The 24931-nt window shown below is 44.3% G+C and overlaps 1 protein-coding gene across 1 annotated transcript; it reads left to right on the forward strand.

Annotated features, from left to right (window-relative positions):
- Positions 1-13579: 13579 nt before the first annotated feature.
- On the forward strand, positions 13580-16658 carry CCNO (cyclin O). The gene is made up of 3 exons (XM_018568187.1): positions 13580-14228; positions 14855-15040; positions 16170-16658. Exons 1-3 carry the CDS (start codon positions 13797-13799, stop codon positions 16656-16658), a joined length of 1107 nt encoding a protein of 368 aa, XP_018423689.1. The 5' UTR covers positions 13580-13796.
- The last annotated feature ends 8273 nt before the right edge of the window (positions 16659-24931 follow it).

Genomic DNA, 24931 nt, shown 5'->3' on the forward strand with positions numbered 1-24931 from the left:
AAGGCCTTCCACGCAGGGGGGGGGGGGGGGGGGGGGGTTTACAACAAAATTGTCACTTTAAGGCTTGACCTGTTTGGTATCTATTTACCTGATGTGACCCCATCTTTTATATTTTATCAAAAAAATATCTAATAATAAATGTTTCATAACATAAGGTAGGTAAAACCTTTTTTTCTTTATATAGTAAAACCCCAGTGATCATTAAATACCACCAAAAGAAAGCTCTATCTGTCCCAACAAAATATATAAAATTCATTTCAGTACAGCGCTGCATGACGGAATAAACGTCAGTCAAAGTACTGCAGCGCTGAATACTGAAAAATGACCTGGACAGGAAGGGGGTTTAACACCCTGCTCTTCAATTGGTTAATGTGTGTTCTCATTGCACAGGAAGATGGCTGTTGGAAGTCAAGCTTATAGTAACAAGGTGGAGGGAAACCAAAGCACACCAAGGAGGGGTTTCTGTCTCATAAAAAAAAAGTAGTAGACCCCATGTGGGTCCAGCTGTTAATCAGAACTTGAATTTGTTTTAAATGGTCGATAGGTTCACTTTAAGAAAATCCATTTTGGCCATAAATAAAGAATTGGAGGTAATAACCGCAATGGATATCAGCAGTGGTAGTGAAACACGCTTGGCGCGAAACATGTAGCCGTAGCATTAATTTCACGCTTCTGTAACACAACACAATGGTAATCATCACGGTAATTATATGGTAGGTGGAAGTCTGTCGGTGACCTGAGGCGCCAGTTGATGGATTGTTTGCTAAATGCCTGGATGAAATGATTTCGCGTGAAGATAAGGGCAATATGCTCTGTTGACAATTTCTTCCTTGTTGATTAAAACTATAAACCTTTATTGAAATGTTTAGTGGCTTTATATATATTTTCTTCATTAATTATGGACTAAAAAATAGCAATAAAAAAGTATTTATTTAGTCAGGTAAATATCTATTGCACATGAATATTTTATATTCTTATATGCAGCCAGCAGGTGGAGCCTTAGACTAACGCTCACCATTTCCAGTTTATCCTTACCTCCTGTTGTAAAAATCCTGTGGTTTACAGAGCTCATTAGCTCAAACAGAAATGTGTGAATTGGAAATTTATGAATCCTTTGGTATTGAAGGGTAAATGCAGATTCAGAAAAAGTACGCTTACCAACCCTGTGTCATGAACCTTGGTGGACTCTGCATTGATGAGGGTTGCTCCCCTTGCAGTTCTAGTCCCAGAGCCCCTGGATGGCAGAACAGATGCAAGGGGACACGAAAAAGCATGAGTGCCATTGATGTCGCCCTGGCAGGAAAGGACAGTCTCTGTGATGCCAACGAGTTCCTGGCAGGAGACAGGCATAAGTGAGGAACGAGAAGGAGCAAAGTTTCAGAAGAGCCGTAGTTAGAGTCATCAACAAGGAAGCAGCGCAGGACAAAGCGATAAGCAGGAGAGAAGTCAGGATGAAGCCTAGGTCATCAATGTGTGGGCATCGAGGTACAAGACGGCAGGGAGGGTAGTAGAGGAAAAAGCCAAGATCACAGAAAAACAGAGTAGTGAGAAGAGTCAAACAAGCCGGGTCAGTAACAAATGCACAATCAGGAAACAAGATCTCAGAACACAGAAAGGCTGTCCATCACTCAGCACTGGAGGCTAGGATGTCCCAGCCATAAATAGCCCGTTGGTGCCACAGCTCATAATGAGCGCATCCACACATCTGGGCACACTCTTGCTGAGGAAGTGCACAGGCCACACAGAGGCACACAGCCGTACACAAAACTATGAGCGTGGGCACATGCGCATGCACAGGTGTTCGTGCAGAGGTCCAGCCGCACAAGCTGGTTCTGGCTTGCTGACACCCTGCCAAGCCTTACACCCGCCCAAGATGGTTACTTAGCTGGGTAGGACAGGCACATCTGTGCTTTGAGACCTTATAGACTTATATAATCCAACAGAGGCAATGACTCAACCAACAGTAAGTGAATTTAGCCATGCTTGGGATTAACATAGGTCTATACTTAAAGATGAATCTAGGTATTAAGTTATAACTAAAACCAGTAATAATTGAATGCAGAGGCAATTATGATAAAGATTAGATACATTTATATAGTCTTACAGATACCTTTGAGGGAAACCATAATGTTGATGCGGCCCACGATTAAATTTAGTTTGACACCCCTGCCCTAGTGCACTTTTTTTTTTTGTTCACTATGGTGTTTCATTTTTGCGCACCCACCGTGGGCTTCAAAAAAAAATTCATCCAGGAAATTTGTTTTGTGACAGTTAACCAGCTGTTGTGAGAATGTTTCCCCCAAATATTCTTAATTGTCATTTCTCTTCTGCTTAAACGTTCTTCAACAGGTTCAATCATACAGAAAAGAGAACAGTGTGGATGGGGAAATACCGCATGATGGCCACTAGATGGAGCTGAATCCTAGGAAATAAATACATTTTCGGAGACACAATTACAATTCAGGAGACTGCTAAGAGGCAATGAGCATAGAAATGTAACCATTGCTATCTCAGTAGTATCATTCCCTCCAGCATTCTGTTGAATTGTGTCTTGTTAATAAATGAAGGATTTGTGTCTCTCTAAACTTTGGTTTACCAAAGAGATATCTTTCAATATGTATTTGAGAAACACATTTGTAACTCATCATGTAAAGCGTATCCATGTAATAAGAGAGTGGTAATGTCACATATGTGCTGCCATACTGCCCATGTCATGCACTTTTTTACATATTACATGGATACCATAATAACAGCTTGGTAATAAAAAGTGTAAAATGATTTAGTCTGAACTAGTAGGGGTTAGTCAGATTCAGCTGGAATTGTTCGGTAATGTTGAAGAAGTTTGACAGCTTCTCCAAGTCACTTCTTCAGTTCTGATAAGTGTCAGCAATTGGAACGGAATAAGTAGATTGGAGTAGCTATAAATTGTCTTCAACATTACAGAACAGGTCCAGGTGAGTGTGACTAATTACTCCTGGCTACATCAGGGGTAGGCAACCTCGGCACTCCACCTGCTGTGGAACTGCAAGTCCCATAAGGCATTGAAGGCTCTAACAACCATAGGGATGACTCCTAGAGGTAGATGCGTAATAGGAGTTGTAGTTTCACCCCAGATGCAGTGCCAAAGTTGCCGACCCTAATTTATACCATGACCTGAATAAATGAGAACCTTCACAGACAGTTTAGTGTTAAGTTTTACCACAAGGGGGCGCTAGAGGTTTACCTTAACCTCAGATGGCTGAAACCTGAATTATTTTGGCACAACTTCATATTGTTTAGAAAAGAAAGTGCAATCTGTGTTTCCCTTTATGGTTTTCAGGTCCATTCCCATTGCTGCTTAGTGGTAATGTCTTGTAGAATCTGTATTTCACCAAACATTACCACAATGCACAGTGATGTATGAAGCTAAATGTGGTGCTGCCATTCATTTTGAATAACAGACAGTCTGCTGGAGTGAACGTACGCTTTAGCATATTGAGACATATAGAAGACATGTAAGCCATATGCATGATGTGAAAAATGATGCAGGTCCATTAAAATATGACCAAGTCCATTATTGCAGGTCCATTAAAACCTTCTCAAAATGAATGTTAAAGTGACACTAAATGCGAAAGTCTCACCCCCTCACAGTGCTAAACTAAGAACTTACCTAAATGATGCCTCTTAATCCAATCTTCTTTTTTCCTGTAGTTTTTGGCTGTCCCCCCAACGCTGGTGCGGGTCTCCGATCCAGCGCTGACTCCTCTGTCCTCCTCTTCCCTCATGTCCCATGAAGTCTGTGCGTGTGCACACTGCTCCATATACTTTCCTTGTGTCTCTGCTCATCTCATCTCTGAACTGCTCATGCGCCCGTCCCAAGATCCTTTGCAGCCGCCTGAGAAATTTGCAGATGTTCGGACGGGAGTGCGCGGCGTAGACACAGGTTAGTATTAACCCTTTCAAAAAGTTAAAAAAAAAATCATTTTGCATATATCTACTGCTTGCTAGATATATGCTAAAACAAATGAGGGTTTAATAACCCTTTAAAGTGACACTAAACTCAGGAGTTAAACCTTAAAAATACATTAAAGTACGTTAAAGGAAGCTCTTTTAACTATTAACAAAAATGTATCTTATTTGTGTATCGCTCGGCTGTAGATCCTCAAATCATCTCTGAATTGGTGCTGACACTGTCCTTCCTCCTGGAGGGTGGCTACTTTTGTTCTGCATGGTCCTGTGTGTGTTGTAAAGTAGTCACTGCTCCGAGCTCTCTCCTGTGATAGACTACAATCTCATGTTTAGTTTACTAATTAGATTGTAGTCCATCACGGGAACGAGCTCGGAGCGGTGACTACTTTACAACACACGCAGGGACCATGGGAAACAAAAGTAGCCACCCTCCAGAAGGAAGGACAGTGTCAGCACCAATTCAGAGATGATTAAATATTACGTTTCACTATCAATATACAGACATCTACTGTATCCTACTATGACTGGTCATATATGACGTAGTATGCAATTCTGCACATGTAGGACCCAGAATCTGTAAAGGAGTTGTAAAGTCCCAGCATACACCATCCTCGTATAACATCTGCATTGGAAACATCATTAATAGGAATACAGGCTAGAGTTGTTTTTCATCATGCAAACAATATCCCTTTTATGTAGTGAGTGCTGCTTTGTAGGTCTCTAAAAAGTATCTGCAACACCTTTAATAAATTCCGGAGATTATACATTACAAATCCTCCTGCAGGTATACACATTGTACAGAATATTTTCTGAAAACATTTCTCTCGCTCCTTCTCTCCCATCTGATGGCGGACGCGCGTTTCGCTGAATGAGAAAACGTGCTAAAAGACGAGCTGAAAAACGAGCAGAAAAAACGCGCCTGTAGTACGCCCAGGTGTGAACCCAGCCTTACTGCCATTGTAGTAGTTTTGTCAGCTGCAGTAAAAGGATAAAGGGTCAGTCCCACCAAAAGCCATATTTTAGTTATATGTGGAGCCTAGTGGGCCAAGCCAGTCCATGGCTTCTTAAACTGTATGTCTTGGGTAGTCCAATGGTGAGATCTGCCTATGATGACTGCTGATTTTGTTCTTGCTCACCTGGTATTCCCACCAACTTATGACACATATATATGAAATACATTCACCAACTAGAATAGTGGAACCCAGCACAATGACCATAGCAGGTATGCGGAACTCAAGTGTTGAGATCTCACCAATAGAGTCCCCAAGTCATTTAAAAACTGTAAAGTGGGTTTACTCTCCAGTATCTACCAAACGGTGAAATATCAGTTATTGGTGAACAGACCCTTTAAGTAGTCAGTCCACCTATTGCTGATTCGGGGAAAACTACATAGCTCAATTGCTCACTTATATTATATGTCTCCTCCTGCTACATTCATAGTAATAAAGTGTAACTCTCCCTTTCTGCCCCGGTGACCATTGTCGTCAAGACAAAAAGTGGTTGGAAATCAAAAACTTTTTTCACCAGAACAAGAGTTAAGGGTAAATCTTCCAATGGGGACACCTGCTTACGTGGATATTCCCCTCTATATAGAAATCTCCTCTCACTTCCTATTGCTTCTCCAGTACAGGAAGAAAAAGGAAATATCCTCAAAGGGACACAGAGAGCAAAAGAAAAAAAAAATCTGGCATGCATTTTAACCTTTCCAAACTCTATTGTTAAGTTTTGCTTGTTCTGTGCTTGTTATTAAGTACACTAGGTGGGTCACGTGTGTTGCAATCTTACCACTGGAGTTCCTGAAAGATATTAGAAACTGGTGGGTGATTCAATCTGTCATCTTCCACCCAAATCTGAGAATTTAATAATAAAGTGAACACAGCTCCCATATACTGTATATATTTAGATTTACTAAGACGGACAGTGGAGTCCTGGTTTTATAATTGTCCTCTCCAGATACATTACAGTACTGATAACATATGACAATATTTCATATGTACATTCCAGATCAGTTTGGGTCCATTCACTCCTGCACCTTTAGTGCATGCCATTGCACAGAGCACGGAACCGCACGCTGGATGTGCTGGTGCGTTGCATTGCCATTCCTTGTGAATGGCACCCTCATGCACCTCCCAGTGGGCCTGCATTGCAGCAACACGCGGTACCGCTATAGAGTGCATGCATTACTTTTTTATCATTGCATGGTAACACGCGTTTTCACAATGGATGTCTGCTGCGAGGTGCCTTGGGATGCCATTCAAAATGGATAGCAATGCAATGTACCAGCACACTTACTGTGCGGTACCATGCAGTGTGTGATAGAGCACACCAGATGCACAGATCTCACGCATTTAGCACAACAGTATGGTAAATGGGTCCTTAAAAAACTCCTAATACTATGCACAGGACTGGCTAATCAGCCAAGAATCTAGTTGAGGTAAAGACAAACTTCCACTAGGTTATTAGGTTATTTTATCTTTATGTATATATCACAACGAGACCATTGACTAGAAACTGAAATCAGCTTCAAGGAGACTCCAAAAATATTTCTCCCAAGATTGAAAGAGAGACAATTTTTACTGCAGCTAAAATTACTCCAATTCAATCCTGATACTAACAATGACCCAATGGTTTACTTAGATATATATATGGCTAGCCAATTGCCTACAGAAAAAAATTATCGACATTTTTACTTGAGATTGAAAATTCTTTTGTCTTAGGCCTTGTTCACACTGAAAGTGTGTGCGTTCCAGGGCGGTAGCTGCTGGAACGCACCACAATCGCTGTGAAACTTCTCCCCGTGTTTTGGGGCGGGAGGGGGCATGGCGGTGCACTATATTCAATGGCACCGCCCCCCGCCCGCAGCGCGATCGAAATGCCTGGCAAAGCGTTGCGTTCCACTGCAAAAGCAAAAAATAGGGCTTGGGGGGCGTGGAAGCGGTGCCAATGAATACAATGCACCGCCACGCCCCCTCCCGCCCCAAAACGCGGGGAGAAGTTTCACAGCGATTGCGGTACGTTCCAGCAGCTACCGCCCTGGAACGCACACGCTTTGGGTGTGAACAAGCCCTTAGAGATGTCAGCTTTGTGTCATTGTAGGGGCAAGAGATGTTCAGGTCCTCTTTGGTTCAGTTCCTCCTGTCAGGTCTCCATCAGCTTCAGATCTCTCCTATCTTTGTCTGTGTACATTCCTTTTTATTATTTCCTTTTTTTTTCCAGTCTTTCCGTTTCTCCCACTCTTAACTTTCTCCTCTTTTATTACCCAAAAATGTGGGAGGAGAAAGACTATCTCAACCTAATTATGAAGTCACACACTCAGATCACCTAACTCCAAATTACCTGAAGAGAGCAATGTTGGACTAGGAATCATTTTGGATTTTTCCTTAAAATGCCAATATTATTCCATGAGATGACCTCTGACCTAAGTCTGTAAAATTAAGAATAAATCCCATATCTTGACAGAACTTGTTCAACTTACTGTCTCTTTCAGGGCCCTGTCACACCATGTCTGGACCAGATCTGCACACGTTTCTGCAAACGCAGTTCGGTGCGTTTGTGACGTGTTTGTGATGAGTTCCAGTGCCGTTTTTTTAGGGGGTGATGTCATTATGCAAATTAATCTCTCCCTGCTCCATGTCATAGCTTCTGTTGCGTTGCGGTGCGGTGCGTTGGTGACGCGTTTGGGTGCATTCCGGCATAGGCCTTATAGTTTAATTTCTTTTAGCCCCAAATAGTTCCAACAAGTCTTAAGTGCTTATTTTATTTAGGGGGCTCACATAAAGCAGATATACTCACCTGATCCTCGCTTCCACCGGGTTGCTAGACCGGTCCCCACAGCCTCTTCTCCCCTGGGCTCCAGCGGTCTGGGGACCGTATCGTCATCACATCTTATGCAGGTCCATTGACTCGCATTAGATGTGAGGATGCTTAGGGAAACTCCATAACCTGTGCAGAGTGCCAACCGCTGTGGGACCAAGGATCAGGTCAGTAAAACTGCACGTTTTTGAATTCTTCTTTAATCCTCACTGCTCTTCCTAGAACTTTCTTTGCAGCAATGGCATACAATTGAGTTACAAGGTTTGTGGTAGTAAAAGATTCCTAGCTTTCTGATTGGACCATCACCCATGTCTGTGACCCATCACCGCTCTGTACTTAGAAATGAGCAATCATGGGGGAGAAGGATGGTCTTTGCTGGTGTCCAGTATGTGAGTGGGCTCCATTGCTTGTTCAGTACAAAGTATATATACACCAAGCATTTGTACACCTGACACTGCCTTTGAAATGCACACAGGCATCTACATGTGGTCAAACAAGTTTCAATAAATAGCTGAGCCGGCACAAATACAATAGAGAAGTCTTGTAAAGTGAAATTCAATGTCATAACAAGGAAAGTAGTTAATGGGTCAAAGCCTCCACATTTTCCAGTTCTGTGAAAGAGAACCTGTTAGGAATGAACTATGGGAGCTGAGATTGATGAGCACGGCTAGGCTCTTGGCACTCATCTTTGCTTCATTACACAAATGAACCCCAGCAGAGATCATTCACTATGGTACCATTGCATTGGATGTGGACACAGATAACTATGTACATAGGAAATATGATCCCTGAATGTAAATGATCGTATACTGATGTTTAGGGCCCATTCACACATTGTCGTTCTTATGCACTGTTTTAACCCATGCGTTTTAACGCACATTTTCACTTCCTAACGTGCTTTGCATTGAGGCAGCCCATTCATTTTGAAAGTGCCACATCACACTGGAATGGAGAAAAAAAAGTGCATGCACTATTTTTTTGCAGCACAGCACACGGCAACATATTGTTGTTTGTTACTGTGCATGGTGCAGTAAATTGTTAGTAAATTGTCTGTGTGTATGGCCGGCATCAAGAGACCTAGAGGAATATTTATAAAGCAATAGACGTGTGCATTCGGATTCAGACGAACCTACAAATCAACGAAATTCAGTTGATTCGGCGGTACGTCCAAATCCGAAAATTATATGCCCGAATATACTAAAACTATATTCGGGCATACATAAATTAATTTATAGAACGAGCGGTGACCATATTAGTCACTGGAGCGTTCTGCGCAGGCGCGCTGCCATCTTTGAGTATATCTTGGTGTATAAACAATGACGATCTGTGCCAGTAAAAATTAAAAGCTACTAAGCACTACACAAAAGAAACAATATCTTGGTCTATACCAAGATACCCTCAAAGATGGCGGCCGCAGAGCGCGCCGGCGGCCGACATGCATTTTAAGTGTGACGTCACACGCTGGACAAGCGGTGGCCATAACGGCCACCGGTGCATTCTGCGCAGGTGCGTTGCCATCTTTGAGTATATCTTGGTATACACCAAGATACACTCAAAGATGGTGGCGTGCAAGCTCAGAACGTGCCGGCAGATGAAATGGCCGCCGCTCGTTGCCTCCGAATCCGAAACAGCAGAAAAATCTGTTTTCTTTGATGAAACGAATGGAAACGTTTTTCGTTTTCATTTGTTACACCAGAAAACAATTTCTTTTTGCTGTGCACATGTCTATAAAGCAGTAACTGTGACATTCATCAAACATTCACTTCAGGTGACTAAATCACTGTAATTTAAAACATGTACCAAAAAGGTACGTCTGAACGGTGTTTGGTGAATGTCACATTCACTGCTTCCTTAATATACCCCTACAGTAAGGGGCTGATGTATAAACAATCCACACAGCATATAGCTGGCTGAAGGCCGTTCGCATGGCACTACCACCACTAGATGTAGCCGAGGAGCATAGGAGATTCCCATATGAACAGTATTCACTCAGCATATAACTAACACCAACAGGATTAGTTCCAGGAATGTCTTTGGTTAGAGTTTTGTAAGGACTTTACAAAAAAAGTTATTTTTACATTGAACCCAGGGTACCCATAGAAGATCAGATGTCTCACCAAAAATGATGTGTAGTGAAACACCTGCCTATCACCAAACTCCCTGGGACCCTCCACACGCGACCAACATGAAGATGTAACTAAAGTACAATGACACATACTTCTCTATCCTATAGAGCACATTTGTCAATTACAAGGCCTGCGGGCCAGAAACGGCCCACCACAACATTTTATTAGGCCCGCCAGTCCTGAGCTTTGTACCGCAGCAAGCAGGGTTTTATTTCTTTTTTTCTAGCCTCAACTCAAAAGTTAAAGCGGCAATTTAGCCGGCTGCCCTCTAAAGACCCTGCACTTCCCTCCTCGGCCGCACCTTTCTCCTTGTCCGCACTTCCCTCCTCGGCCGCACCTTTCTCCTTGCCCGCACTTCCTTCCTCGGCCGCACGTTTCTCCTTGCCCGCACTTCCTTCCTCGGCCGCACGTTTCTCCTTGCCCGCACTTCCTTCCTCGGCCGCACGTTTCTCCTTGCCCGCACTTCCTTCCTCGGCCGCACGTTTCTCCTTGCCCGCACTTCCTTCCTCGGCCGCACGTTTCTCCTTGCCCGCACTTCCTTCCTCGGCCGCACGTTTCTCCTTGCCCGCACTTCCTTCCTCGGCCGCACGTTTCTCCTTGCCCGCACTTCCTTCCTCGGCCGCACGTTTCTCCTTGCCCGCACTTCCTTCCTCGGCCGCACGTTTCTCCTTGCCCGCACTTCCTTCCTCGGCCGCACGTTTCTCCTTGCCCGCACTTCCTTCCTCGGCCGCACGTTTCTCCTTGCCCGCACTTCCTTCCTCGGCCGCACGTTTCTCCTTGCCCGCACTTCCTTCCTCGGCCGCACGTTTCTCCTTGCCCGCACTTCCTTCCTCGGCCGCACGTTTCTCCTTGCCCGCACTTCCTTCCTCGGCCGCACGTTTCTCCTTGCCCGCACTTCCCTCCTCGGCCGCACCTTTCTCCTTGCCCGCACTTCCCTCCTCGCCTGCACGTTCTCCTTGCCCGCACTTCCTTCCTCGGCCGCACGTTTCTCCTTGCCCGCACTTCCCTCCTCGGCCGCACGTTTCTCCTTGCCTGTGCCGCTGGACTTGTTGGCTCCAGTAGTTCCCGCTGTGTGTATCCGGGACATTTAATGAACAGGGACTGCTGACACTTGTAGTGCCCTCACACACAGGACTGTCATGTAATGGACAGGGACTGCTGACACTTGTGGTGCCCTCACACACAGGACAACAGGACTGTCATATAATCATTATATGACACCCCTGGTGTTCTGTGTTTGAGGGCACTACAAGTGTCAGCAGTCCCTGTCTATAATATGACAGTCCTGTGTGTAAGGGCACTACAAGTGTCAGCAGTCCCTGTCCATTATATGACAATCCTGTTGTTCTGTGTGGGAGGGCACTACAAGCATAAGCAGTCCCTGTCCATTCAATGGACAAGGCCTGCTGACACATAATGTCCTCCCACATAGGACACCAGGACTGTCATATAATGATTAGTGGGCCTAAGCTTTGTTCTGCAGCATGCAGCAGGGTTGATTTTACTTTTTATGTCCGGCCCCTGATTTTTTTTTTGCAACCCTCGGCATGGCCCTTAGTAAGTTTGGATTTGAGACCGCTGCTATAGAGAGGACAATCTGCACTTATTCACGCAGAGATAGTCTGACAAGGTGGATAAAAAAGCTGATGATGTGTCTACTCTCACCCCCTATAGAAGCTGCATTATGCCAATCCATTAAACATTTCATTTGAATTTGATTTAATTCAATGAGAAAAATGAAAACAAAGTAGAAGGATAAGAAGTGTTGTATGTCTCATGAGGTCAGACATTAAATATACGATGGTTATGTGGATGTACATTTTAGAAAGGATCCTAGATCTCCCCCAAATCTTCCATTTTGGCATTTGAATAGCAGAGAGATTCTGGGCACAAGGAAAATGTAATTATTTTCTGCAACACTGGGGATAGGATGGTTAAGAAGAACCATAGAAGCAGATTCAGATTATGATATATCAGTAAGGGAATATATCACTTTATGGACTTTCAGACGAGACAACCAAATCTGGAAGATTGCAATGTGCACCTTTCCGATGATCTTTTTTTTGACAGTGTGTGAGGATGACTGACGCATGCGCCAAAAATAATGAAGCACTGCCAATGTTCTAATTTAAAAACAGTTTTAAAATATAGATCTTTACCAGAGTGGTGTAAATATTGTACAGAGGACAGGTGACAGCAACAAGTAGAACTACACCCAGGAGAGCAGAGTGGGACCTATATAGACAGGCAGTAAGGTGCAGCAATACAGGAAGGGGAGGAGAGGGGGATGTGTATGGACAGGCAGTAAGGTGCAGCAATGCAGGAAGGAGAGTGGGACCTGTATAGACAGGTAGTGAGGCAAAGCAGGCAGTAGAGAAGAGGGGGATGTGAATCATGGACAGACAGTGAGGTGGAGCAAGGAGAGGGGGATGTGTATGAACAGGCAGTGGGGTGCAGCAATGCAGGAAGGAGAGATGGGGGGACATGTATGGACTGGCGGCAAGGTGCAGGAAGGAAGGAAGAAGGTGGCATTTATGGACAGGCAGTGGGGTGCAGCAATGTGGGAAGGAGAGGGGGACCTGTATTGACAAGCAGTGAGGTGCAGCAATGCAGGAAGGAGGGGAGGATGCGTATGCACTGGCAGTGAGGTGCAGCACTGCAGAAAACCGAGGGGGGCATGTATGAACAGGTAGTGAGGTGCAGTAATTTAGGAAGGAGAAAAGAGGGAGATGTGTAGCACAGGCAGTGAGGTCCAGCAATGCAGGAAGGAGAGGGGGATGTGTATGGACTGGCAGTGAGATGCAGCAATGCAGGAAGGAGAGGGGGATGTGTATGGACTGGCAGTGAGGTGTGGCAATGCAGGAAAAAGAGGGGATGGTGACGTGTATTGACAGGCAATGAGGTGCAGCAATGCAGGAAGGAGAGGAGATGGGGATATATATGGACTGGCAGCAAGGTGATGCAATATAGGAATGAGAGGAGAAAACTGAGTATGATCCCAATGGAAGATTACCTCAGGTTTCCACCACAATATTGCTCCACGCCAGAGTAAGCAAACTCAAATCTGGTGCACCAACATGATGCAGATTAACAAATTGGCATGCACCACTTGTATGTTTACACCACTTCATAACTGAGAACCGCAGTGGAAGCGTTTGAGTAATTTCGCGTTTGAGTAATTTAGCACATGCTATCAGCCATTAATAGAGATGGTCACAGACACAGCACTAGTATCTGCGAGATTTGGTGAGGCAAATTTGGCACAACAACACATAGAACTTGTCTTTATACATTATTAGGTTGTCATATGTAAAATGTGTCAATATTTGCACCACAAATCTGAGGTATTTTCCTCTGTTAGTTCCCACCTTTGTGCCCCATGTTGTTTCAGCTGTTCAGTTTGAATATTTTATTTGGACTTTACTTTAGCACCAAGTAACTGATTCATCAAAGATTTTTGTTATTGTTCTTTTCTTTCCAAGATTTTATCTGTTTCTGTGGACTGTTAATGAGCCCAGGCAGCAGCAATAACAATCTACCCCCCAGGCAGCAGCAATAACAATCTAATTTACTATGCAGACACATTTATCAGCTGTGAAAAAACTAGAGAATGACCAGGTAGGATTATGTCACAGCAGCTCCATTGGCGCCACCATGAGGGGCACACAGTAGACCCCCCTCCTAGGAGAGCCGCACAGGCCATTCAGAGAGCCCGCCGTCTCCTAGACAACGAGCCGGCGCCTGCCCTCTGCAGCCGCGGGAGAATCAGGCCGTAGGTTTCCCTCTCAAGCGCCACTTTCGCCGGGAAAGCTCTCTCGGTGACGTCACCCGCCAGAGGTTCCCTCGCTCGGCCAATCAGCGGAGAGAACAGCTGGATATAAAAGCTCCAGAGGGCCGAGCAGGAGGCAGATGCAGAGCTCTGTAGACATGGTGACTTGTAACGTGAGACAACCCGAGCAACACCTGCTCCTGACATGTGAGGGGCCCCTGAGCCCCAAGAAGAGGAAGAGGGAGGAGAGCACCCCGAAAGACACGGGCAGCATGTGTGACAGCGCTGGGTGCAGCCGGAGGGTGAAGAGAGCCAAGTACACGAGGCACAGGAAGCAGACTCTGGAGGCCCGGAGCTGTGACTCGGGGGTGTGCGATCTGTATGAGACCCCCAGTCCCAGCCCGGAATCTGAGAGCTGCCGACCGGTCTATGATGGTTGTGAGGCCGCCGCCAAAATCTCCGATACACTGGGACTGCAGAACTTCAGAGACTATGGAGAGGAGTGCTATGTGTTCAAGAAGAGTCTGGAGGAGCAATACATGACTGCAGACTGCATGGCCAAGCAGCCTCAGGTACACACACACACCATCACAAATATATATATTATTCATAGGAGGGATATACATCATCAGATGTGTATATATATCATTTATCAGACAAATATACACCATTGTATCTGTATATCATACATAGCAGGGGCAGCCAGTCTCAGTCCTCCAGCTATTGTGGAACTACAAATCCCATGAGGCATTACAAGACTGTCAGCTTGCCAGATGCATGGTGGGATTTGTAGTTTCACCACAGCTGGAGTGCCAAGGTTGCCTACCCCTGGTAAATAGCATTTAATACACACCATGAGAATTATACATAATTTGTAGGATGAATATACATATGAAGCAATAGGACATAAGGCAAATTGACTTGTTTATGCGTCTAGCGTCGCTGCCCAGTGGGACTGGCGTGAAGGAGCTCATACTGTAAAAGTGAATATTGAGTATTACCATCAATGACACTGCTGGCGTGTTCTGTATATTTGTACACATACCAATATACTCCTTTGTGGATTTTGAAAAATATTTTAGGCATTTTATTGGTGTGTGTTGAATAATCATCAATATGTTCTACATTTGATGTATTCATAGTTATAACAGTGAAAGGTTTGCTCTGTATTGATGTGATGTTGGTGTTTCTCTGGCAGCTGAAACCGGAATCTCGCTGCAAACTGATCAGCTGGCTGATCCCCGTACACAAACACTTCAAGCTGAGCTTCGAGTCCCTGTGCTTCGCCATCAATATCCTGGACCGATTCCTGGCCTGCACCCCTGTGGCAACGGACTGCTTCCAGCTAGTGGGTGTCACCTCCCTGCTTATTGCTTGTAAACAGGTATGTACGCACATTTTTACACAGTGCAGCCTATGTCACCGCTTGTCTACACACCACATCATTTTGCTACACTGTGTAAAGTTTCATGAATTGTTTTTTGTTAACTTTGAATGATGTTTAATATTACTACCCTACACAACCGATATCAGCGACACGCTATACAGACCTTACAGGGGCTCCAAATGTGGCAGCTGCAATCGGTTTCAGTTTTTTAAATTTTATTTATTTTCTCCTGCTGATCCTGCCAGTAGCGCTTTTTCTGTCCTAGTGTGACAACAACAACCACTCACTGTACTGTACCTATAAAAGAGCAGTGTGGTGTCCCTAGAACAGAAAGTGTGCAAGGCTACAGAACACCTATTCCTCTCCATCACAATAACATAGGGAGAAAGTATTCTGTAGTTCACTAAGAAACCTGGGAACAATGCCGATAACAGCTCAGCAAGGGTAGAGAGCACAAGAAGTTATCAGCTCACTAGATTTCTAGAAGGATCAACTGATATTTTTTACACTTGTTTCACCAATATAACAAATGCTTTCAATTGTATGTTTAATAAACCAAAAGAAAGCAAAAGGAGAAGATCATTGTCGGGGTTTATATGCACTTTAAGCTGGCCATACATTGTTGCCTTTGATACAGACAACCGATTTAAGCATCATTTGTGACAATCGGGGGTAGTAAGAAGTAGTCCTGAGCTTTACAAGTGATTCCTAACGCACCAAAAACTTTCTAAAGCATTGGAAAATCTCCTTTACCAGCCATTCCGATATGTATGTCTGGGATGGTTTTTGAGGCAGAGGGTTATACAACCGGTTATAATGCATATCTATGACCAACAAAATATGAAAATAGCAAATGATTTCCCTTTAGAACCAAAGCTTTGTTTTATGGATGGATACGTGAATGGATGGATTTATGGATGGACAGATAGACTAATTGATTTAAAGATTGATAGATGGATAGATACTTGACATTTAAAGAACTGATATTTCAGTTTGAATCACATCCAGACAACACTGAAGTAACTTCAATAGTTTCTTTATATTGACACATTTGCACTTTAGACTTTTTGGACCAGACATCACAATATCTGTACACATTTTAATAATTCTGCACTCTCCTTTCCAGGTGGAGACACGGCCGCCCCGAGTGAAGCAGCTGCTTGCCTTGTGCTGCGATACCTTCTCCCGAGAGCAGCTCCGCAATCTGGAATGCATCATCTTGCTGAAGCTCCGATTCCAGCTGGCAGCTCCAACCATCCACTTCTTCCTGCAGCACTTTTCCCTCCTGAAGGTAGCTGATGGTGTCCCCTCAGATGCTGATCTCTCCCAGGCCTCCAGGACACTAGCTGTTGCCAAAGGCATTGCAGAACTCAGCTTGGCGGATTATGCCTTTAACTCGTACCCTCCATCCCTAATGGCTGTTTGTTGCTTGGCACTGTCAGAGCGAATGCTGTGCAGGGAAAGGCCTACCAGTGTTCAGATCAGTGGTTACTCTGAGAGCCAACTGCAGGAGTGCATGGACAAGATTGACTTGCTTATCTCCCTAAACCGAGATTCTTTGCATCTCCTGCTGCCCGACGACCTCCCTGAGAAGAATATGGATTTGGATAATTAAAGGTTCTCCACCCAAAAGTATCAGTGGGTAGAAATGCCTTCTGGCTCCTAAAATCTCTTGATGGCCCCAGTGGTGTTCTGTTCAGTTGCCCACAAAGGTGTCACTACTGCCCCTATATTCCTAAATATGTGACCGAAGATCCAATGGGGGAAGTGACACTATGAGCACACTTTACAGCGGCCAATGCAGAAGTAGAAACTGTAGTGTAGGTACCACACCACTGGAGCTCTTGAGAGATATGAGAAGCAACCTATAGCTCGTGCCTATGACCCCACCAAACTGAAATCTGTCTGGGAACAAGTCGACCTTCAAGTTTGTTTTACTAAATCCAACATAACGTGAATATTTTCAAACTTGTATTTAATGCAATTTAAAAGGCTGCTAAAAGTCTCCTAATTTATTAACAACACAATGAAGTGCTTGATTTTATTGAAGGATACCGCGGTGCTTCCAATCTAACAGTATTGCGTTTTAGCCAAATACTTGAATATTATTTTTTAATTTATTTGTAGTGCAATATTTTTGTCTGATGTGTTAGTGAGTTTGAAAATCAAGCATAACACGTGACCTTTAACTTGTAGAGTTTATGTCTGAAGTTTTACATTGCTACTAATGTAATTTGCACTGACATTTTACACTTTTTATATACTTTTTGTATATTGTGTAGATAACAGAATACTTCACTGTTTATATTAAACAATATTGACAAGATAATGAGATTAATTTACTGTTGACAGTACGAGAATGAATAAATTGCTTCAATCTGAACTCTCTGGAACCCGTGTGCTCTGTACAGGTATAAATATGATTTAAAAAACTACTTGGTGTGCTAAGTTGGTACGGATTTAGAACATCAGGAACATGTTTCATTGAACACTTTGGGCCTCAGTAAACCTCAACACACTGGCAATGTTAGTTACCCACTCCAATCTACCAATTCAAATCTAGGTATCATTATTCTGGAGCAGATTGTTATTCCAAAATCATAGGCACGATAGAGGAATCCTGCTGTTTACATTTTATCCTGATGGGGGGTGGGGGGGTGTTGAGTCCCTAGTGGTTCCCAAAGTGTTGATTGCTGATTGCAATGTAGAAGAAAAACGGGAGCTCTACTGTTGTGTTACCAGTCCAGTCAATTTTATTGCACAGGAAGAGAAGCCAAAGCGTTTTGGGGGCCCAAAAAACGCAGAGAGGGTATAGAATGCAATGAGTTAGGGCTGGAACTAACGATTATTTTTATAATCGATTAGTTGGCCAATTATATTTTCGATTAGTCGGATAAGGAAAAAATTAAATCCCATTCTTAATTTAAAATAAAATACACAAATGGAGTGTTGCAAACATAAAGTTTGCATTCGAATAAAACTGCATGCACAATTGTTTTGTAATCACACCACACTGGAATGCACAGCATTGGGGTACTGCACGTTCTGGTATAGGCAAGCACACTGCGGGTGGGAGGCCGGTTTGGGGTGCCATCGGTACTGATCATTGAGATGTTTGAATATATTACAGGGAACGATCAGCAAATATTTTACAGATCGTCTCGCAGCTCCCCGACCCTGCACCGCCACGCTCCTGACTTGACCCTATCACTCCTCTCTCCTTGCCCTGGGTGCCGATCAGCTCTTTGACCCCTTATCTGCCGACACAGGCAGGGGAGAGCAGCAGGGATCAGAGGGGAAACAGACCCCAGCGTACAGGGGACTCCTAACGGTGAGGAGAGAGCTGCATAGCCCATGCGGCAGCAGGGGAGGTTTAATGGGGGCTCTCCTCACCGCTGGGCACCGGCTGCAGGGGTCTGTGTCCTCTCAGATCCCCGCTGCTCTCTGACACAGAGCCGATGAAACACCAGCTCACAGCGTGGAGGAGAGAAGGAGGGGCTCTGATTTCTTGTTTCAGCCCTACAATGAAACAACAGTCAGTCTGCAGCACGATGACTTACTGGACTGATAATACTACTGTGGAACTCATTTTTATTTAGCAGAAACATCTTTTTGTCCTATGAGAAGGAGTCAAAGATTCTCTCCAATTATACCAGACAAGCATACACATTGAAATAACTTTACTGACACCAATCTAATGAACTATCAAAAACACAGCTGTAACAACATTCCTTATATGAGTACCACACTGATAACAAGACAGTAACACTTACTGACCTAAAGGCATATACACTGCCCAAATCTAAGACAATCTGTAGGCAGATATAAAAATACACAACTGCAGTTATGTAATCGTTATATTGTTGTATTTATCTGTTAAATACAAACAGTGTATCTGAATGTGACCTGGTCTCTGCCTCCTGCAGTCCCTGTACAGCTGGACTGGAATGTGAGATGAAGAAGCAGCACCACAAGGAGCCATTCAGGTAATGTGCTGACAAGAAGCGTACTGATAGGCAGAGAGAGCAGAGTGACAGATGAGCTCATCACCGTGCTGTTGTAAACACTTTCATTACATTTTTATTGTCTGTAACCTAATTTGGGAGATTTTACCTCATTTTCTGCACCCATGAAAACAGGACAATAATTAAGCAAAACAAATGACAAACGCACTCAACAATTCGTCACCAGCTATACAGCAAGGTGCACACGAAATGGGCTTTAAACAGTAACACAGTAGAAAGTTATCATGGCACACTTAGGCTTGGCTTGTGAGTGTGCCAGGACAATAATTAAGACGTTGTCACCAGGACAATAATACAACAACAGATTTCCCATCCTTTTATGTCATGACAGTAAATGAGGGCAAATGTTCCCAGTTTGGACACAGAGTGCAAATAAAATCATGAGGATGGCTCTAATTCTTCCTCTACTCTGTCCAAAATTGAAACAACATTTTGTCTAGAGTTGGGTTTTAAAGCTGAACTCCAGGTACAAACAAAGTGCATCTAAATATATTTCCTTGTGCCACAAATGATATGAATCCACTTCCTGTGCACCAAATTCCTTTGCAAACACAGATATTATCTTGTAGAAGTAACGGTGACATCATCACTGGGCTGTACATAGCCTGTGCAGAGCTGTGGGAGGGGTCCATCAGACCCCACCCACCACAGGAAACTGAAGGAGGGGGCGTGAACAAGACCAGGCAGTTACCCTGCACAAGGAGAGAGCCGCAGTGACCGGTCTTTAGTACAGGAAGCTCCTGTACAGAAGCAAAGTGTCACACTGGATTACTGCACACATCTGGAAGAAATACACAAAGCACACCAAGATTCATGTAAGAATACACATGCCTCTCGTATGAGGACAATAGTCGCTTATCCCGGAGTTCAGATTTAAATTAGGGCCTGTACCTCCTATTGAGAATTAATGTTGGAGTGCTTGCTTGGGGTGTTCTGATAAACTCTTCACCAAAAACAATCAGCTGCACCTTGTCGGTGTTTTGCCTGGTAAGAGAACACCGGGATGAAGACCATATAAATGTGCACAGCAGGAATACAAATACAAAACTTTTATGGCCTGTTCAAACCATCGCATTGCACTAAATGCACAGGATCCATGCGTTTAGCATATCCAATTGCACAGCGTAGTGCCCACTAAATGCACTGGTGCATTGCATTGGCATTCCTTTGAATAGCATCTCAATACACCTCTTGGCACGTGGGCATCTTAGTGCAGCAATATCACGCATTGCCGTGAAAAAAGTAATGCATGCAGTAGTTTATTTGACCACACTGCAACGCATGCTATTGTAGTAAGGCACGTTCCTTGTCCCCCAGTGTACTCAGTGGCTTGACCTGCCTGCCCCTGTGTCGCTATACAGGGTACAGAAATGACCTAGAGGTCAGCGTAGAGTTGCCACTTTTGTTCCGAAACCGGAACACTCTAGTGACGCACGGAAATTATTTTGGGAGAATGAGTCGCAGCTTATTCATATGTAAATATCACAGTCCAGGCTATTTTCAGTGGGGGCCAGTAGCCCCTATCTTAATTTTGGTTGCCCCTGTCTGCCTGATATCTTGTGCCTGGGTTTCAGCTACTATGAAACATACATTAAAAACCCGGATTGTCTGGATGAATCCAGGATAGGTGACAACCCTAGGTCAACGGACTAAACCACTGGGCGTATCAGGTAATAATCAGGAATTGGACAGTGTTGGATTCTGGATGTTCTTGGGGTCTCTTTATTACAACAGTGATCAGTGATGTGGGCCTTATTATTATCTTCTGTACAGGGAGGACTTCATTCTACACATTTTAGCAACAAAGTCACCATGTTTGTGCTGTTGTACATGAATGGACTCACAAAGCATGGTACCTGTGTGTGAAACCTCAGCTAGAAACTGCCATTCTCTGACTCTCATGCTGTAATTTGTTTAGGATTAATGGCTTAACTGAACAGATTCATCTTCACCGGCCCACGATGCAGGATGCAACCTGGCAGCTTCTTCGCACACAGGCATTCGTCTTTGTGACGCATTCCCTTTAAAAATATAAAGCGGCAATGTGATTTATGTCTTTAATTTACCAGCAATGACACACCTTTCTGTACTCACCTGATTATATACATCTTATGGCTGATTTAGGGGGTCTCTTCCCCGATCTGCCCCCCTCCTATGATCACATCACTCAGTAATCAGTTTGTACCCAACAATCATTAACCATTGTGCCCATCCATGTGATCGCACAGAGGACACGTCTGATCTCCGGGTACAGCAGACACATCAGCGGTTACAGACGTTGGTTTCTGTGTACACTAATGACACATAACAGATGGCAACAGAGAGGTGGCAGAGAGGGCGCCAATACGGAGGGAAAGGGCGCAGGGACAGGGAGAGGCGGGGGGTCCCCGGGGCAGGAGGACGGGGCACAGTGCAGGCACTCACCGGGGGGAACAGCGCCACCTATAGAGCGTACCGAGCAACTGCCGGCAAAGGAGACACCAGGCAGAGACCGGAGACGCAGGTGTTGTGTCGAATTCTTTTCCCCCATCGATGTGTGTTAGAATTCGACACAACACCGGGCACACTGAACCGGCTGGGGACCTGCACACCCCATCCCTGTTCACCCCTAAATAGACAAACCGGTCCCAGCATCTTCCCTGCTAGGGACCTGCACACCCCATCCCTGTACACCCCTAAATAGACAAACCGGTCCCAGCATCTTCCCTGCTAGGGACCTGCACACCCCATCCCTGTACACCCCTAAATAGACAAACCGGTCCCAGCATCTTCCCTGCTAGGGACCTGCACACCCCATCCCTGTACACCCCTAAATAGACAAACCGGTCCCAGCATCTTCCCTGCTAGGGACCTGCACACCCCATCCCTGTACACCCCTAAATAGACAAACCGGTCCCAGCATCTTCCCTGCTAGGGACCTGCACACCCCATCCCTGTACACCCCTAAATAGACAAACCGGTCCCAGCATCTTCCCTGCTAGGGACCTGCACACCCCATCCCTGTACACCCCTAAATAGACAAACCGGTCCCAGCATCTTCCCTGCTAGGGACCTGCACACCCCATCCCTGTACACCCCTAAATAGACAAACCGGTCCCAGCATCTTCCCTGCTAGGGACCTGCACACCCCATCCCTGTACACCCCTAAATAGACAAACCGGTCCCAGCATCTTCCCTGCTAGGGACCTGCACACCCCATCCCTGTACACCCCTAAATAGACAAACCGGTCCCAGCATCTTCCCTACCAGGGACCTGCACACCCCATCCTGTACACCCCTAAATACACAGACCGGTTCCAGCATCGTCCCTGCACACCCAATCCCTGTACACCCCTAAATACACAGATCGGTCCAGGACTCTGTTCTGTGAGTGTTGCGATGTCAGCAGATATTCTCTTGAATATAAACAGTATAATACAAAGTATACAAAGTGTAATATGACACATTGCGACTTGTTTGGGATCTGCAGACATTTGTAAATATTGGATACATAGTAACTATTCGGATCTACAGATTCTTCTTCTATTAGATGGAGAGGTGAGAAGCAGCAGAACATTATACAGAATTATAGGAGAGATATCCATCATGTTCAGGGTTCAGATGTAAACCCAAAAATTCCACTTTCCCATGCAGATTTGGGACGATGGAATTACCCCTCCAATCTGACCCCCTCTTCTCCCGCTATACTTACGAATGTCCAAACACTCCCTCCCCTCCACCGATCTACTATCTGTACTCTGTACACAGCAAGCAGCCCTGCGCTCTGTATTTTGAATTTCGCTCGCAAATGGCAAGCACTTATTGGTCAGCAAAGACCAATGAAAAGTGCTCCTTAGCACTTCTTGGCGTTCTGCCAAGCTAAGTATAGCTGGGGAAGAGGAGCCAGATTGGAGGGGGTCATTACATTTTCCCAAATTCACCTGGGAAAATGGAATTACTCTTTAATACTCAACTTCCATTCTGATAATAAGATTTATTGGAAGTAGAACTCTAGAAAGGAGGTTTTACTTTTCGATCAGGTGGATTGGAGTGATCCCATTTCTATTGCTGTCTGTGTGTACATTGGGGAGATTTCCCCTCACTTCCAGTTTATGGGGCAATGTTGTCACCACATGGGAAATCTCTCCAGATTCTGGTATACATGGTTAGAGTTTTGTACAAATGTTCATACGGAAAATCTGGTCAGAACATTGGATTGGGCCATCAGAGGATTGACGAATGTTGGTCAAATTTTGGTTTGATTTTTACATTTCATTTTGGAATGAAATTAATAATAAGTTAGACATGTCAGGTGTACAATTCTGTGATTATGAATTACTTACACTTGCAGAGCATTCACTTCCTGCTTTGAAAGTGCAAAATGAGTTCAGTTTGCCAAAGCAATGCACACTGGTATTGCCTTGTCATCAGCAGAGCATTGCTGGGAAATCTCATCTGTAATCTCAGGAGATCTCAGGGAAAGGCATTCTCCTCCCCTGAGATGATGTGCATGGTCACATGTCCTAGTCACATGTGCCAGAAATCCAGGAAGTGATAGTTGGTCTAGTAATCTGCCCTTAGTAAACATGGCCACTGTCAGAAGACTGTGGAAGAAAAGAGAAATATGGAATGCATAGAATACAACGCCGGCAATGATCTAGAAATATGTGTTTGTAGATTGTCATTACTAAACATTTCTAAAGGTGTGTTTATTTTCATTTTAAAGATATGGGTAAAGTTCCTCTTTAACTATTAGAAAGTTGTGGTTTTATCTTTTTGTCTGTGGTCCCCTTGAAGAGATTCCCCTCACTTCCTGTCCTATTGACAATGTTGTCACCAGGATAGGAAGTTACATAGTTACATAGTATTTGAGGTTGAATAAAGACATTAGTCCATCAAGTCCAACCTATTAGGATCTCATTCTAGGAGTACCCGTACCCCTGTATATTACGGTCCCTTAAGAAATCGTCCAAAAGTTTCTTGAACAATTCCACATTATTTGCTGAAATCACCGCCTGTGGCAGTGAGTTCCAGACCCTAACTGATCTTACTGTGAAGAACCCCCTTCGCACCTTGTGCTGGAATTTTTTTTCCACCAATTTTAGGTTATGGCCTCTAGTTTTTGTAACGGAGTTAATTTTAAACAGTTTATCGCTAATGTTGCTACCACCATTAAACATTTTGTACATGGAAATCATATCCCCCCTTAATCTCCTCACCTCTAATGTGAACATGTTTAAATTTAGTAGCCTCGTCTCGTAGCTCTGGTCCTCCATGCTCCTAATTAGTTTGGTTGCCCTTCGCTGGACTTTTTCCAACTCAAGGACATCTTTTCTTAGTACTGGTGACCAGAACTGGACCGCGTACTCCAGATGAGGTCGAACCAATGATCTATAAAGTGGCAAAATTATAGACTTGTCCCTGCAATACATCCCCTTTTTAATACAGGACAAGACCCTGCTAGCTTTGTTTACAGCAGCCTGGCACTGCAAACTACCTTTCAGTTTGTGGTCTACAATGACCCCCAAATCCTTCTCCATTTCTGACTTCCCCAGCGGCATACCCATAATTGTATAACCCATTTGTTTATTTTTAATTCCAAAGTGCATTACTTTGCATTTATCGACATTAAACCTCATCTGCCACATTAATGCCCACTCCCCTATTTTATCCAGGTCCTCCTGTAATGTTATAGTGTCTAAGTCCGTGTCTATTACCCTCCCTATTTTGGTGTCATCCGCAAACACGGAAATATCGCTGTTAACACCCTCCCCGATGTCATTAATAAATAAGTTGAACAATATGGGACCCAGCACAGAACCCTGAGGCACACCGCTCATTACACTAGCCCAGTCTGAAAAGGTGCCATTTACAGATACCCTCT

This window comes from Nanorana parkeri, unplaced genomic scaffold (assembly GCF_000935625.1).
Source record: "Nanorana parkeri isolate BGI_ZX_2015 unplaced genomic scaffold, ASM93562v1 scaffold1152, whole genome shotgun sequence".
Lineage (NCBI taxonomy): Eukaryota > Metazoa > Chordata > Amphibia > Anura > Dicroglossidae > Nanorana > Nanorana parkeri.

Excerpts from the sequence above, each read along its gene's own strand:
- CCNO (XM_018568187.1), top strand. The coding sequence starts at position 13,797 with ATGCAGAGCTCTGTAGACATGGTGACTTGTAACGTGAGACAACCCGAG. Across the intron at positions 14,229-14,854 it reads GCATGGCCAAGCAGCCTCAG|CTGAAACCGGAATCTCGCTG; the intron begins GTACACACACAC and ends TTTCTCTGGCAG. Across the intron at positions 15,041-16,169 it reads TGCTTATTGCTTGTAAACAG|GTGGAGACACGGCCGCCCCG; the intron begins GTATGTACGCAC and ends TCTCCTTTCCAG.